The sequence below is a fragment of the Pseudochaenichthys georgianus genome, unplaced genomic scaffold, assembly GCF_902827115.2.
Source record: "Pseudochaenichthys georgianus unplaced genomic scaffold, fPseGeo1.2 scaffold_1117_arrow_ctg1, whole genome shotgun sequence".
Lineage (NCBI taxonomy): Eukaryota > Metazoa > Chordata > Actinopteri > Perciformes > Channichthyidae > Pseudochaenichthys > Pseudochaenichthys georgianus.
Genome location: NW_027262069.1, coordinates 25,684 through 41,614, shown reverse-complemented (window position 1 = coordinate 41,614; position 15,931 = coordinate 25,684). Strand labels below are relative to the sequence as shown.

The 15,931-nt window shown below is 39.8% G+C and overlaps 2 protein-coding genes across 2 annotated transcripts; one reads left to right on the top strand and one right to left on the bottom strand.

Annotated features, from left to right (window-relative positions):
* The first annotated feature begins 482 nt into the window (after nucleotides 1-482).
* gnb3a (guanine nucleotide binding protein (G protein), beta polypeptide 3a) lies at nucleotides 483-9,200 on the top strand. Its single transcript, XM_034076908.2, has 6 exons — nucleotides 483-544; nucleotides 1,808-1,970; nucleotides 3,650-3,716; nucleotides 4,879-5,080; nucleotides 6,107-6,323; nucleotides 8,177-9,200. The coding sequence occupies exons 2-6, from the start codon at nucleotides 1,841-1,843 to the stop codon at nucleotides 8,281-8,283; spliced, it is 723 nt and encodes a 240-aa protein (XP_033932799.1). The 5' UTR covers nucleotides 483-544; nucleotides 1,808-1,840; the 3' UTR covers nucleotides 8,284-9,200.
* Nucleotides 9,201-11,879: 2,679 nt separating this feature from the next.
* On the bottom strand, nucleotides 11,880-15,839 carry cdca3 (cell division cycle associated 3). Its single transcript, XM_034076904.2, has 6 exons — nucleotides 15,752-15,839; nucleotides 15,175-15,318; nucleotides 14,998-15,094; nucleotides 13,399-14,466; nucleotides 13,247-13,314; nucleotides 11,880-12,227 (listed from the first exon to the last, which is right to left on the bottom strand). Exons 2-6 carry the CDS (start codon nucleotides 15,301-15,303, stop codon nucleotides 12,135-12,137), a joined length of 1,455 nt encoding a protein of 484 aa, XP_033932795.1. The 5' UTR covers nucleotides 15,304-15,318; nucleotides 15,752-15,839; the 3' UTR covers nucleotides 11,880-12,134.
* Nucleotides 15,840-15,931: the final 92 nt, after the last annotated feature.

Genomic DNA, 15,931 nt, shown 5'->3' with positions numbered 1-15,931 from the left:
GGTTCAACATGTAAGAAGTAGAAAGTACAGGTATTTGGGTTCAAAATGTAAGAAGTAGAAAGTACAGGTATTTGGGTTCAACATGTAAGAAGTAGAAAGTACAGGTATTTGTGTTAGAAATGTAAGAAGTAGAAGTAAAAAGTCGTCAGAAAAATAAGTAGTGGAGTAAAGTACTGAAACCAGAACAATGTATAAGTACAGTAACGAAGTATTTGTACTCCACTTCTTCCCACCTCTGATTACGAGTGAAGAAGCAACAAAACAGCACAATCTAAATGTCCTGTATCCATCATACTCTTATTGAAAAAGCACCTGTTTTATTTTTACAGCCAGAATATGATAGGTTTCTACTAATACATTTTATTATTGTTGGTGAATTAGATCTTGTAAAGTACTTTTAAATTGTGTATTTTACGTATATGCATAGTGTAAATGTCTAAATTTCTTTTTTCTCCATCTTTGTTTTGATTGTAACACCAGGCTGTGTGTCAGCGCCTCACAAGATGGAAAACTCATCGTGTGGGACACCATCACGACCAACAAGGTAGGACAGGGAGAAGGAGAGCTGTGAAACAATCACATACCACGTGAGGCATGTGGAACAGTTTGCTTTCCTATAACACCTTACATAACATAACCTGAAAGTAATAAGCAGTAATAAGTTTATAAGCACATCAAATAGAAAATATGTATATCAACGTACAGAATACAGAATCACGTATACAGAAAACAGTAAGGAATCTGTACGATAACACAATACTAAGTCAAATACTAAGTGCTCAAAGACGCTTTACAGATATAGTGAAGGGAAAAGAAAAGGAAGGAACAACAAATAAATATATAGTTAAAGTTAAAGTCAAATAATACAAAAACAATCACACATTAAAAGCCAGATTGAAGAGGTGAGTTTTTGTGAGTTTTAATATATATATATATAAACAAAGGAATACTTAATACTTTATAAAAGTGGGTAAAGTAGTAGTAACATAAACAGATAATATGTACACATCAACAGCAGACACATATCAGTAGAATATCTAAATCATTCACAATATCAAAAATGCAGAGCAATCAGTAAACAGAAAACACATAAAGACAGGACACTACTTGCTTTTTGAGGTTGTGTGAGTACAATATGTGCAAATCCTTCAGGTACAAGTACAGAAGTATTATCAGCTAAATGTACTTAAAGTTTCTCTTGTAAAATAATTCAGTATGCAGAATGACGCTTTAATGTGTGTACGAGCGTTTCAGAGTTGTAATTTGTCAGTGGAGCCACTTTATGAATATCGTGTTGACATATTGCTTTAAAAGTGTTATGTGTATATACTACAAGGACAACATATATAAACATAGAATACTAAATACTTTATCAAAATGGGTAAAGTAGGAGTATTGTAAACAGTAAATATTTACACATCAACAGCAGACACATATCAATAGTATATCTAAATCATTCACAATATCAAAAATACAGAGCAATCGAGTGAACTGAAATACATAAAGACAGGACACTACTTGCTTTTTGAGGTCGTGTGAGTACAATACTGTATGTTCACATCCTTCAGGAACTTTCCGTGTGTGAAGAGTTCCTGTTTGTCCCCAGATCAGTTCAACTGACAGCAGAAAGTACGCAGATATTGAAAAGTGCTGATTAAGTTTCACCCGGTTACTAATTTTAAATGTTAATTTCTGCCCACCCCCAAAAACTCGGTGTTATTTTGAGTTCTAAATACAACAAGTATTTATGAATGGGGGCTAGTGAGGGGTCGATACATCTGTTTACTAACTCACACAACTCGTGCAGGTGAACGCCATCCCTCTGAAGTCGTCGTGGGTGATGACATGTGCGTACGCGCCCTCGGGGAACCTGGTGGCGTGCGGCGGTCTGGACAACATGTGCTCCATCTACAACCTGAAGGGCAAAGACGGGAACGTCAAGGTCATGAGGGAGCTGGCGGCGCACACAGGTGGGGAGAACAAACATGAGAAGACACTGACGCTCTTCACTGAGTCTTATCCACTTTATCTAGAAGTCCATATTTTATTTTTACTCATTATAAATATCTATATGTATTAAATTAGTAATCTGCTTTTATATGTTACAATTATTTGTGTTTATCTAGTAGGCTTAGGCTATATGTTTTGTTTAGTTTTTTACCTTGTTTTATTTTATAATTCATTTAATTTGACCCATACTGTCTTTCACTCACCGTTTTGAATTCATCTTATCTTTCATCGCTTTTATTATAAATATGTATTTTAATTGTTATGTTCTTTTATAATAATTTGTATTCATTTATGAACGCTTCATATTTTTTTGTTATTTACTTATTTTATTTTATCCGTACTGGTTTTTCATTCGCTCAGTACTTTTGTATTCACTATATCTCTAATTATAGTGATGTATTTGATTTGTAATTAGCATCTGGGCTGTTTTTATAATAATAATAATGATGATGGGTTTCATTTATAACGCACTTCATATTTGAGTTCCTATCCCGAAGTGCTACAAGTAGTGAGCATGGAACAAAAATAAAAACAGTACACAACACGGTAGAATGAATAAAAGGCAGTAAAAACAAACAATAACAAATAAATAAAAGGTTGAGGAAAAGGCTCTATTGGGTTTTGAGGCCTTTTTTAAAAGCATCCGGGGCCTGTGGCGCTCTCGTGTGGTCGGGGAGAGCGTTCCACAGACTGGGAGCAGCCGAGCAGAATGAGCTTGGTCCTGGGGGGTTTGAGGAGGTTGGAGTTGCTGGAGCGGGTGGTCCGCAAGGAAGTATGAGGGGTGAGGAGTTCCTTGAGGTAGGGGCAGTTCCATGGATACACTAGGTCACATGTGTCAAACCCAAGGCCCGGGGGCCGAATCAGGCCCTTGGTGGATTTGATTTCGGCCCGCAGGATCATTTCTAATTGCTATTAGATCTGGCCCGCCGGTATATTGCACGCACACCTTCACTCCATCCTGAGGGTCTCCTCCGCTCAGAGCCTGAGCCCAAACATTGATGACCTTGCTCCCGAGATGAGATGCCAAGTATCTGAACTAGCATCACAGAGCAGCAACTTGAGTTTAATGGATGCTTCCTTCTGCACTTTCTTTCTCACGACAACAGGGCATGTTTGGTTTGTTCTTTGAGGGAAATAGTTTTTTTGAAGCTGTTGTTGGAAATATGTACTCATAAGAAATGACTCTGCAGATAGAGCCATAAGAAATGAATGCAACTGATTATTTAATGTTGTTTTTATAGGCAATAGTTTAAGCTTTGTTAGTTCCAGGTTTAATATGTGCAATAAGTTCATTTCAATAAGTTTTGCATTAAACATTGAACCAGTCCGGCCTTCGACTAGTACCCACGTTTTTTATTTTGGCTCACTGTGTATTTGAGTTCGACAGCCCTGCTCTAGTGAGTGAGGATGGATTTATTTTATATATAATTGTACTTATGTAGGTTATATGTTTTTGTTTTTCTTATTTTTTTCTCCTTACTGTGTTCCATTCACGTTAAAAAAAAATCCAAACGTTTTAGGATTTAAGGAATACAATATGGCGTAACTACGTGAGTTTTGTGTTTTCAGCAAAGTCGCCTACATGTATCAACAAACCAGGTCAATAAATACAAAATGAACATATATGTTGTTCCCCCAGGTTACCTGTCCTGCTGTCGCTTCCTGAGCGACACGGAGATCATCACCAGCTCTGGAGACTGCACCTGGTGAGGAGGATTCTGAAAGGGTTGACGTTATGCTCCCATATTGATTTAATACAAATATTGCACGTATAATAATATTGTGTGATTAATCCAGGGTCTATCAAATCTCACTATCCATTAGTGTAATTGTTTTTCCTCAGCTCAGTCTCTATTCTTTCCACCTCCCTACACTTGTGTTTTAAATGCTGAATTCTACGTACTAAAAACGAAGCAATATCATTTTTGTGATTTATTTGTGCATTTCTTTGGGTCACAAACAGTTAAAGTACACATAAGACTTAATGGAGATATCTAAACATGACACCCTGATAAACTACCCAAAGCTTATTAAATATGTGTATATGTATATTAACACATTAACACATCTAGAATTGGAGAGAGTTTAGTGTTATATAGACACATTACAAGCTAAAAGAAAAAACAAATACCCTAAAACTAATTTACCTTTGACTAGTAATAATCTAAACACATTCAATCAGTCTAAACATTGATTTAAAATAGGTACGATACAATAAACAGACACATTGAAAGGGAAAATGAAGGCACAAATTACACAAACTCTCTCTCTATATATATATATATTTATATATATTCTACTGTTGATTTGTATATATTTACTATTAATGTTTTATGTAATTCTTTCTATATTTTTAACTGCTGTGTGACCATTTTGGATACTTAAAAGTATATATAATCTGATCTAAATGCAAGTCTGGAGCACCTCCAAAGAGTACAACATACAAAGCTGTTAAGACATAAGAAATACAAATATAAAATATGGTGGAATAGTTTTACAACAACTGACAAATAAGCTGTTTTTTTATAATCTAGTTCTATATGTTCTATATGGTTTCACCCTTATAGTTTTAGTAACCAAACTAAAAACATGCTGCAACTTATCTCAGGATCAGAATACTGGTATCAGTCCCACAGAGGGGACATCATGTACATGGATACAGCAGGAAAGAGCCAAGAAGAAGCATGCTTACAACATTATATAAGTTAAAAAGAAAGGTATATACAATAAATATGACCAGAGTAGGCCTACGTTAAATAAAGTCAATATAAGGAAACTACTCAGTGGTGATTAGGAGCTGCTGTAGCCACCGGAAGCTTTCTCTCTCTCATCAAAACATAAGAGTAACCTTTGAGCGTCTCCTTGCAGCGTACTGTGGGACATCGAGACAGGGACCCAGAAGATGGTGTTCGCGGGACATCAGGGCGACGCCATGTCTCTGGGCGTGTCTCCAGACTTCAAGTACTTCATCTCAGGAGCGTGCGACTTCACGGCCAAACTGTGGGACATCAGAGAGGCCGAGTGCAGACAGACATTCGGAGGCCATGAGAGCGACATCAACGCTATCGGGGTGAGGAGGATTTACACGTTACATCACTCGTGCATTTCATTTAGCTCAGGCTGTTAAACAAAGGGACTTACGATAAGTGCAATCAACCGTGAGGAGAGACAATCAGATGAAACCTCACTTTTTTGTTGCTCAAAAGAGGCTCAGGATATGCTCTTGGTTGAGTCGTTACTGCATTGGAGCGGGGTTCAAATCCAACCTGTGACTTTGCATCTTGTCGTCCACGATGTCCCCCTTTAAAATATCTCCGTGTAATTTATAACAAAGGCGAAATGGTGTAAGAGATAACATTCTCTGTTTGGTCTGTTGGTGTGTTCGTCAGCAGGACAACAGAAACACTTTTTAAATATACTTTTAATTTATTGACTTAGCTTGTGCATCTGCTTTGATCAAAGTAGCTCTAATCCTTTAAATAAAACAAGACAAAGAAACAGGCCTTATTGAATGCTTTAAATCCAAAAGCATGTTTCCGTGAACAAAAGAAAACGTGTAAATAAAAAAATGATGAATGAATAAATCCAATAAAAACAATTATAAAATAATATTAAGGCTTATGGTAATGCAGAAAAGAAAACACTAACATATTAATGGTTAGAGCAGATATGTGTATTATCTTTCCCTTCTTGTACATTTCCCCTCTGTGGGACGAATACAGGTATTGTAGGTGACACATGCTACTTAGCCTGAGTTCATTATTTGTATTATTATTATTTGTTTAGGTCACTTTTATTTGTATTTGTTGAGCACTTCCGGCAATCGTCACTTGGTCGTGGTTTGTGTATAGGTCACCTGTTTCATGTCGAGTGCGGATGACAGAGGGTGACCTTGTGCTGACATTGTTTCCCGTCTTTGTCCCCTACTCTGTTTTGATTTTGTTTATTAAATATCGTCAACCTATCTTCCTTCAGTAAGGACTTTCTCATTGAAAACGCGTCGCAGCATACAGCCAAGCTTAGCCTCTCGGCGACTCAAACTTAACTGGAATTTGAGCCGCCACACGTATTCTGATCTGATTCTTCTCCCCCCCAGTTCTTCCCCAATGGTAACGCGGTGATCACGGGCTCGGACGACGCCACCTGCAAGCTGTACGACCTGCGGGCCGACCAGGAGCTGCTCACCTACCAGGACTCCAGCATCATGTGCGGGGTCACCTCCCTCGCCCCCTCCAAGTCAGGACGCCTGCTGCTGGCCGGGCACGACGACTTCAACGTCAACATCTGGGACATGCTGAAGGCCGAGAGAGTGGGTGAGTACGGGAGGAAAACAGGGAGGGTAACGTGGGGGCTGTGGCTCAGGGGGGAGGGTGTATACCAATCAGAGGATTAGAGGTGGGAAGTACAGTAGTGGAGTACAAATAATTTGTTACTGTACTTAAGTACATCGTACTACGTACTTATTTTTCTGACCACTTTTTACTTTTACTTCTCACATGTTGAACTCAAATACCTGTACTTTCTACTTCTTACATGTTGAACCCAAATACCTGTACTTTCTACTTCTTACATGATGAACTCAAATACCTGTACTTTCTACTTCTTACATGTTGAACTCAAATACCTGTACTTTCTACTTCTTACATGTTGAACTCAAATACCTGTACTTTCTACTTCTTACATGTTGAACACAAATACCTGTACTTTCTACTTCTTACATGTTGAACACAAATACCTGTACTTTCTACTTCTTACATGTTGAACACAAATACCTGTACTTTCTACTTCTTACATGTTGAACCCAAATACCTGTACTTTCTACTTCTTACATGATGAACTCAAATACCTGTACTTTCTACTTCTTACATGTTGAACTCAAATACCTGTACTTTCTACTTCTTACATGTTGAACACAAATACCTGTACTTTCTACTTCTTACATGTTGAACCCAAATACCTGTACTTTCTACTTCTTACATGTTGAACCCAAATACCTGTACTTTCTACTTCTTACATGTTGAACCCAAATACCTGTACTTTCTACTTCTCACATGTTGAACTCAAATACCTGTACTTTCTACTTCTCACATGTTGAACTCAAATACCTGTACTTTCTACTTCTCACATGTTGAACTCAAATACCTGTACTTTCTACTTCTTACATGTTGAACTCAAATACCTGTACTTTCTACTTCTCTCATGTTGAACCCAAATACCTGTACTTTCTACTTCTTACATGTTGAACTCAAATACCTGTATTTTCTACTTCTTACATGTTGAACCCAAATACCTGTACTTTCTACTTCTCTCATTTTCCAAACAGCTGGTTCCTTTAGTCTGAATGTGTGTTTGGTGCGTGATCATTATTCTTTAGAGTCACTGCGTGCCTATTGATTTGAACACGATCCGTGTATCCATCACTTCCTGGTCTTCTCTAAAGAAGAGGGACCAATGGAAACGTTGTCATGTTGCCGTTGTTCAGCATGGAAACATTCATTAGCTAACAATGACATTATTGTTCTATTAATATAAATGGAGGTCAGGTACTCTTTAAAGCAGCTGCTAGCTATGGGTACTTTTTACTGAAGTACACTTCAAAGCCTCTTTACTTTCACTTGAGTAAAGAAGTTTAGTCAGTACTTCTACTTTTAAACACGAGTATCTGTACTTCTACTTGAGTAAAGGATGTGTGTACTTTTGCCATCTCTGATAATACAGTGTTCAGGTTACATGCAATCAGGAATATGTGATCAGATTACAAATAATAAGTAGCTATAATGAACCCAGAATACTTTTGGCAAATGTGCAGGTAGATTATATTTACATTTTGAAGGGGGGGGGCTTGATAATATGTTTGATTATGTCTTAGAAATATTACACTTTTTCATGATAATTAAGGCGTTTACCTCGTGAAATACTGGGTGCATTTTATTAGTTTACCTGTTTTGAAATGTTTAAAGAGATAACATTGTGGCTTCATCCATTTTTTTTGTATAAAGTCCAATATTTTCAATCTTTAATGTTGAGTTAATCCAAAACTATTGACATACTGTATTGATAATCCAATAGATGAATACAAAGGTGCTATGTTATTCTGTTCACTCAGAAACATAATTCTGCAATACTCAGATGTACTGTTTCCCCCCCCCCCCCCCCCCCCCCGTAGGAGTGCTCGCGGGTCACGACAACAGGGTGAGCTGCATCGGGGTCTCCACAGACGGGATGGCGTGTTGCACAGGGTCCTGGGACAGCTTCCTGAAGATCTGGAACTGAGGCTCCTCTTCATCGAGCAGAGAGAGGAAGAGCAGGCCCGGGAGAGAGGGAAGAAGATTTAAAAAGAAAGAAAAGGAAATTGGAGTTTGAGGGAGAAGAGGGTATTTCAATTGTGCCAAGTCCTATCTAACGTTGGAGAGGGGGAGTAATGTGAAGATGTTCTCCTCTCACCTGGGGGGGAGGGTTTAGGGGTCTCAGTAAAACATCATTCCTCTTTAATTAATAGCTTATTATATCGCGGTTTAAATAAACATATGCACATTTATCGCAGCGTTTCACCCGATGAGAACAGTTGCCAAATGGAAATGGTAGCACACTGGATGAGATAGAGGAGTCCAGTTTCAGCCTGTTAGGATTCACTAGCTCAGCGTATCTGCTGTGTTTTATATCAAAGCATAAGTTGTGTCATGAATTATATGAGAATTGTTTTGTCAGATGTTTTTGTTCCTAGTTTTCCCCCTAGATGCTTACATTTACTTCCTTTTTCTTACTTTAATTAAAGCTCTAGTTGGCAGTAGTGTTTGAGTTGTTTTGTATGTGATTGAGTGACAATATTTACCAGGATTTGAGGTCTCTATCACTTAGACCTAAGCCCCCTCCCCTTGTAGCTAGACCTGAAGAGTGCTTTGGGATAATGACATGTTTTCACGGTTCACTAAGCACTTGGAAGGAAAAAAAAGATGACCCCGTTTGTCTCAGGCCAGGAGGACTTTGCGTATGAGTGGATGATGAAGGCTATTGTGTGAGAAATAAATCTGTATGTGAACGCTTACTTTTCCCTCTGCGTGGTACACTTCAACGATGTACAAACAGAAAAAATATCCACGGTCCGACTCGAGTTCGGACCGCCTCTTTTCCAACGCTGGATACACGATAAAGTAAAGCAATACTACCTTTCTTAATGACTGTCTAATAAACATGGGATTCTGCATTACTCACGTCTTCTGTTTATTTTCTTATCGCTGTCTTCTGTTAGTTACTAGTTCACATTACCCAGAGACACAGATCAATTAGAATCTTTGTGTCGGAAATTATAATTGGACCGTGTCTGGATTGTTAGAAAGTACATTTACTCAAGTATTTAATTTAAAGGGGACCTATCATGCAAAATGCACTTTGTGATGTCTTTTATAAACATGTGTCCCCGGTGTGTCGGGGAACTCACGCAGCGTCAGAAAATAAAACCCTCTCTCTTTTCCTCCGTACCCAAATCTCTAAAAACGGGGGAACAACGGAGCTGATCCAGATTTGCGTCCGATATGACGTAACATCTGAAATGTGGACCCACGGCCCAATCAGAAACGTTTCTATCAGAAACAATGCCCGACTGTTTGGTCGGTGTTTACATTAGCATCGCTAACACTCAGAGCTAACCTGTACTGGAGAGCATGTGTGTGAAGAAGCAGGAAGTAAAAAGGAACTCACCTTGTGGTGTAACCGGCAAGAGAGAAAGCCTTTGAGCTCCAGACTGTTTCAGATCCTTGATAATCCATGATATGGCGTTTCATCACGGCAGTATTTAGTTTAGACCAGGGGTAGCCAACACGGTGCCCGCGGGCACTTAGTCGCCCGCAGGGGCAACGTGAGTCGCCCGCCGGGCATGTTCTAAAAATAGCTCGCCAAGCAAATCCAAAATGTATAAAATACACAAAACAAAAAAGGAAATGTAATTAAAAGAATCTACCCTATGCATAAACGAAACCTAAATCATAGCGAACTCTATCTACTTACTACAACTCTATAACACCCCTCCCCCACCCCCACAATGAATATCGACCAATCACGTTCTTGCTTGATTTGCGGGACCGGCGTTGCAGTCGGGAAGAAAACCAATTTGTCACCTCCCCGCTGATTTTCCTTCTGGCAGAATCTACACTACACATCAGCCCCATTGAACACAGCCTATCATGCGAGCCTATACAACACATGAGGGGCAGAGTTTTACTCTGTGTGTTGTAACTTATATATTTATTGCACTTGACGCACACACACGCATGGCGTAATTTCCACTGGGGACATGTCCCCCGCACTTTTCGAAATCACCTTTGTGTCCCAACTTTACAAATATGTTTATTATTATTTTTTAACGCAATCCGTCATCGCCACGGAGGAGCACACAGCCTTTGTGAGCGAGCGAGACAGAGAGAGAGAGTGAGCGAGCTAGGGAGAGAGAGAGAGACAGAGAGAGACAGAGAGATGGAGAGAAAGAGAGCTAGGGAGAGCACACCTTTATCTATTTAATATAGATAAAGTAAGAAATAATTCCAATGTGTACTATAGGACAGTAAAAAAAACAGTTTAAAAGGGGAGTGGTTAGTAAAATATGCATAAAGAAAAAGAAAGAATGCTAATAGGTAACATAAGATAAGAATAAACAAGTTTAAATGATTTGTTATTGGTTGTGATCATATTCTAAAGATGTTTGGATTATTGAAAATACAGCTCCCTTTCATCTGAGTGTTGAGAGCTGTATCCATGAATTCATGTTGTGCTCAAAGTGCACCAGATTGATGCATTTCACTTCAACATTTAAAAAAAAAATCTTCCATGCATGCTCATGAGGCGGTGAGGACCCCCCTAGAGGAGGTGAGATCCACCCCCAAATAAAGCAGGTTAAATTAATTAAATTGCAAACATTTTCTTTTAGTAAACACTGCAAACGGGTCCCACAGACCCAAACAGCACACAAAGGTTAAAGGTCAGCATATAATAATGTTAAAATGTGCTAAATATATACACTGCAAAAAACAAAAAAAAGAGGAGTAAAAGTAGCCCTCGACTTGTTTTATTTTTTGAAAGTAGCCCTCACCCTAAAAAAGGTTGGTGACCCCTGGTTTAGACAGTAGCTGCCGGGTCCCGCATGAGCTCAGACCCCTCCTCTTTTATTTATTTTTAAAAAGCTTTATACCCAAAATCAGCACTTTTGAAACAGGAAGTGAAACAGAGGGATATGAGGCATGGCTCGAATGGGTGATCTGTTTGGTATTTGGAGCAAAACTAGACATGTTTTTTATATATCTGAGACCCATGCTATTGCCTAAAAGTCGCATGATAGGTGACCTTTAAGAACGATGTTGGGGTACTTGTACTTTTTTATTGCATGCTTCTGCTTACTGTACTTCTAATCCACTACACTTTGAAAGCCAATATTGTGCTGTTTACTCCAAACTAAATGGGTTACTAGATACTTCAGATTCAGATTACAACATGTAAATAAACTAAGAAACAAAGTATGGTTAAAATGTCTAGCAGAAGTATGTAATTCAAAGTAACACTTTTGAGCTTTTATTCCATAAAAATAATTTGCAATATATTATTCTGAAGAGACATGACGCTACAAAAGTACTTACACTTGGTTATATTTTGATGACAATACTTGTGTACTTTATAAGATGTAAATGCAGATATTTTACTTGTACACACTGAAGTATTTCTACATTTACCTAATTCAAATATTATTTTTTTATTCAAATCTGTGAGTGATGTAATATTTAATTGACATGCCCCTGTAGTTTTCATGAATGAAGCTTTAAATTATTACAAACATGTTATTGATAGAGACGAAGAGGCATAAACAATGGGGTCAAAACCAAGAGTTGGGTAATTTTTGCGAGGAAGTTTATTGAATGTTTAGATAAACAAACAGGTATGTAAAATTGTTGACGACAAATACAAAGATTTAAAACTTAGGTAAGAAGAGAAATAATTGTATTTTTATTTACAAGAGGACAAACGGCAAACAAAGCTGCCGTAGTAAAAAGTAAAACACACAAGGGGAAAGTTTAAGAAAGCTGTGCACATAAAAAAAAGCTCGTTTTAAAAAGAGGATTCTGTCCACGTCTCGCAGTGAATCATCGGTTCTCCTTATCCAGAGACACGGCCAGCGCTCCGCGGCCCAGCGCTCCCAGCCTGGGCTTATCAGGAGTGGACACCTTCAGCTTCACCTGAGGGAGCGGGGGACACGTTATCTCTGATTCACGCTGTGCTGCAGTAACGACAGCTAAATTAATCACCATCAGCCTAAAAAGTCAATATAAGTTCAGATAACGTTTTTTAAAAAAGGAGAGTAAGAACTGCAAAGGTGGAAGAAGTACGCAGATATTTTACTGTTAATAAAAAGTGGCAAGCTACACATTTAAAATACTCGGGTAAAAATAGCAGCACCATATAGAACCGCCCATTTCAGAATCGGATAATTGTATTATAATAATCGATGCATTTATGTTTTTATTCATTTCAATGCTGCACTTGGTAAAAAGGCAGCATTTTATTGGCAATACTTTATATACTGCCGGCAAGCTTGACCTATAATAATAATACACAATTACATGTTGAAATGTATTTAAATGAAATGTTTCTGTTGCACTGAATCTTAATATTTTTAATAAAGCACTTTGAATTGCCTTGCGTTGAAATGTGCTAAATAAACAAACTTGTATTGCCTTTTTTAATTATAGTGGAGTAGTATAACGTAGCATCAAAAATAAATACTCAAGTGAAGTTCAAGAGCCTGGAAACTTTACTTAAAGGTGGGGTAGGTCATTTTGGAGAAACCAGCTCGAGTGCGCTAGAACTTGAAAATACACAGCCGGAAACAATCTGCCACTTCCTCACAGAGCCCCTCCCCCAACACACAGTAACGCGCACATGACCAATGAGGGCACGAGATAAGTTTGTGCACAGATGGAAGGCTGACAGGCAGGTAGGCCATCCAGTTACTTTAGCCGGGCCGGCTCAGATGATTGGTTGTGCTTTTTACAGCGCCACGGCTTCCACAGATGACGGTTTTTTATGGATTTTTTGTCAAAGCACTTCAGATATTCATTGCTGTCGGGACGTTAAGAGCATTCCATGGAATATAACAACAAGTGTATCTCGAGCCGGTTTCTCAAACTTACCTACCCCACCTTTAAGTACAGTAAGTAAACGTACTTTTCTCCAATCAAGTGAGTAAATGAAATACCTGAGATCGTTGTTCCCTTGGAGAGTTTGCTCCCTTGAGCCTCTGCAGCGGGGAGCGGCCTTCAGTACCTTTCAAACAAAATGGAAATGTCAAGCAACTAAATATAATATTCCTCACAGTACAAGTGATAAACAGAACGAGTCTCCACACACCTTTCTGCGTCAGTTTCCCGGACAGCCTCTTGTTCTCGCTGTTAGCGTTCTTCACGGCGACCCGCACAGCGAGAGGAGAGGAGCCCCCCTTCCCGCTGTGAACTCTCCGAGCTCTTATCCCGGTTGCCCCGAATCCTTTTCCCAACCACTGGGGCTTGAAGACCACCTGACTGGGGCTCTTGGCGTCGAAGCTGGGGCAGCGGATGCCTGATCTGGTGACGCTCGGGGGCTCTGGTGCAGGAGGGGAAGACGACGATTCTGCCACAGGGGCTTTGGTGTCTGTCTCCTCTGTCTCCTGAGCTCTGGTGTCTGTCTCCTGAGCTTTGGTTTCTGTCTCTTCTGTCTCCTGAGCTTTGGTTTCTGTCTCCTGAGCTTTGGCTTCTGTCTCTTCTGTCTCCTGAGCTTTGGCTTCTGTCTCCTGAGCTTTGGTTTCTGTCTCCTCTGTCTCCTGAGCTCTGGTTTCTGTCTCCTCCGTCTCCTGAGCTCTGGTGTCTGTCTCCTCTGCTGCAGAAGCCTCTGAATCAGCGGCGAATGAGGGCTCGACGGGGGTCTCTGGTTCAACAGTGATTGTAGGAAGGTCGTAGGTATGATCAACGTTGTCCTCGAGGCTCTCCACGTCCGCACTCATCCTTGGAGATGAAGCCCCGTCACAGTGCACGTCAGCGAAGATCTGGGCGGATGTTTCCCCCTCATGGTAGGTGATCAGGCTCATGCTCAGCCTCTTGTGAAGCGGAGTCTCTCTGGCTTCCTCGGCCTCTTCCAGACTAAGGTCCGTCTCGGTTTCCAGCTCCACGTCCTCCTGGGGGTTCTGCAGAAGCACAAAGGGGCTCATGTCACCCTCACTCTGGAGGGGGGTCACCAGGAGGTTAGCGTGTTCAGCCAGAGAGTCGTGGGTGTGTGAGGGCTGGTGTGACAGGAGGGGCACGGTGGACGCCAGCTCCTCTTCAACATTACAACTCTCCTCCTCCACGGCATCATTGAAGCATTTGGGAGGCGCTTCAGGGACTTTGCCCTCGGACTCGTTGTGCAAAAGCAAGCCCAGGCGGCGGGCGAAGGACCCAACTGTGGCTGTTGGGGGAAATTAAGGAACGATAAATTACAGGACTGCAGATGGAAATTAGCCATTAGCTATAATCTGGCATAATTCATATTTTCTCTTTTTAATTTGAAAGATTAATGTATGTGTATGTGTATGCATGGTCCTTGTTGAAATATAAAAACATAACAGGACAATTTGCACGTGGGAAAAGCCAAGCTGGAGGTTATGATAAGATTTACTTAATTTATCCTGATTTGGGGATTTTTCATCACAGTAACATTAAAACAAAGCAATGTGGAAATGATATAGCAGAAAACAAATAAAGTATAAATAAAACTTGAAAATATACATATTGATAGTGAAAGACACAAACCTGTAGACTTTCTGTCAACTATACACTATGAAGGGCCAACTAAAAGCTAACAAAATGTTTATTATCTGTTTTATTGTGTTACTGTTGGGGGAGCCTGTGACCTATTTTCATTAACATAACTACACTGTGTACAAATGACAATAAAAGCCTTGAACCTAAGGGAGGATATTAGTAAATATATTCTTACCGCTCATGACTTCTCTGGCGGGTGTGCGGCTGATCTCGATAGACGGTGAGCGGGGGTCTGTGAACGCGAGTGGACACTCGGTTTTGGACACAGCAACCTAGGAGAAACATTAGCTATGGTTAACCTGTGTTTAAATGTTTCTCCCTGCAGTAGATCACAGTATGTCTGGTAACCTACCTGGATGGGGGTACGATCGAGGGCCGTTGGAGAGCGTGGGTCCATCAGATCAGTGACTCGGCTGTTTTTGATCGCTGGTTCTGGTTTTATTGGTGCACAAACCACCATCTTGCTCTCACTGGATCCCATGATGCTTAGTGTTATCTGGATCAAGTTAATGGGACAGAATACAGTTTAATTGTCTACCAGAGCAAAAATAATAGTACAGAAAAACAGTAGGTAGTACTCTGCCCTACTGACTATTAATTAACATTAACCTTGATTTAACAGACGTACAGTCAGCAATACATCACATCGTTTTTAACTTTAAATATCTCGTTTACATGCGTGCATTACTACTTCAATGTAACAATTGAAACCCCTTATATATCATCAAGCAGTTAGCTGAAAATTAAAGAACTTGCTAGCAAATAAACAGGCTAGTTTAGCTAGTCAGTTAGCTTGAAGTTTCCGCATTTAAATCGGATATTAACTTTAAAATGTTAATGTTGTGGTAGTAACCCGAGTTGAATACATTGCATATACTTTCTCTTACTTCACCCGAGGTGTACAGTATTACATATTGTATCTGGCTTACCTTAAAAGAGAGGAAGGAAGTCGATCAGACGTGTTGCTTTCACTAATTCCACAGTAGAGAATGATAACAGGCGGAGGAAACACAGGGCTTTTAAAACAGTTAAATGGAGCGGCTGCGTGCAAGTTATTTTCAAACGGACCAATCAGTGTGAGCGTGCCCTCACGTCCGCAGCGCTGATTC

Bases quoted from the DNA above. Each gene is read 5' to 3' on its own strand.
- cdca3 (XM_034076904.2), bottom strand. From the start codon at position 15,303: ATGGGATCCAGTGAGAGCAAGATGGTGGTTTGTGCACCAATAAAACCA. The intron at 14,467-14,997 runs GTAAGAATATAT...TTCCCCCAACAG, and splicing joins CGCCAGAGAAGTCATGAGCG to CCACAGTTGGGTCCTTCGCC. The intron at 13,315-13,398 runs GTGTGTGGAGAC...TTTGTTTGAAAG, and splicing joins CGGGAAACTGACGCAGAAAG to GTACTGAAGGCCGCTCCCCG.
- gnb3a (XM_034076908.2), top strand. From the start codon at position 1,841: ATGACATGTGCGTACGCGCCCTCGGGGAACCTGGTGGCGTGCGGCGGT. The intron at 1,971-3,649 runs GTGGGGAGAACA...TTGTTCCCCCAG, and splicing joins GGAGCTGGCGGCGCACACAG to GTTACCTGTCCTGCTGTCGC. The intron at 5,081-6,106 runs GTGAGGAGGATT...TCTCCCCCCCAG, and splicing joins GCGACATCAACGCTATCGGG to TTCTTCCCCAATGGTAACGC.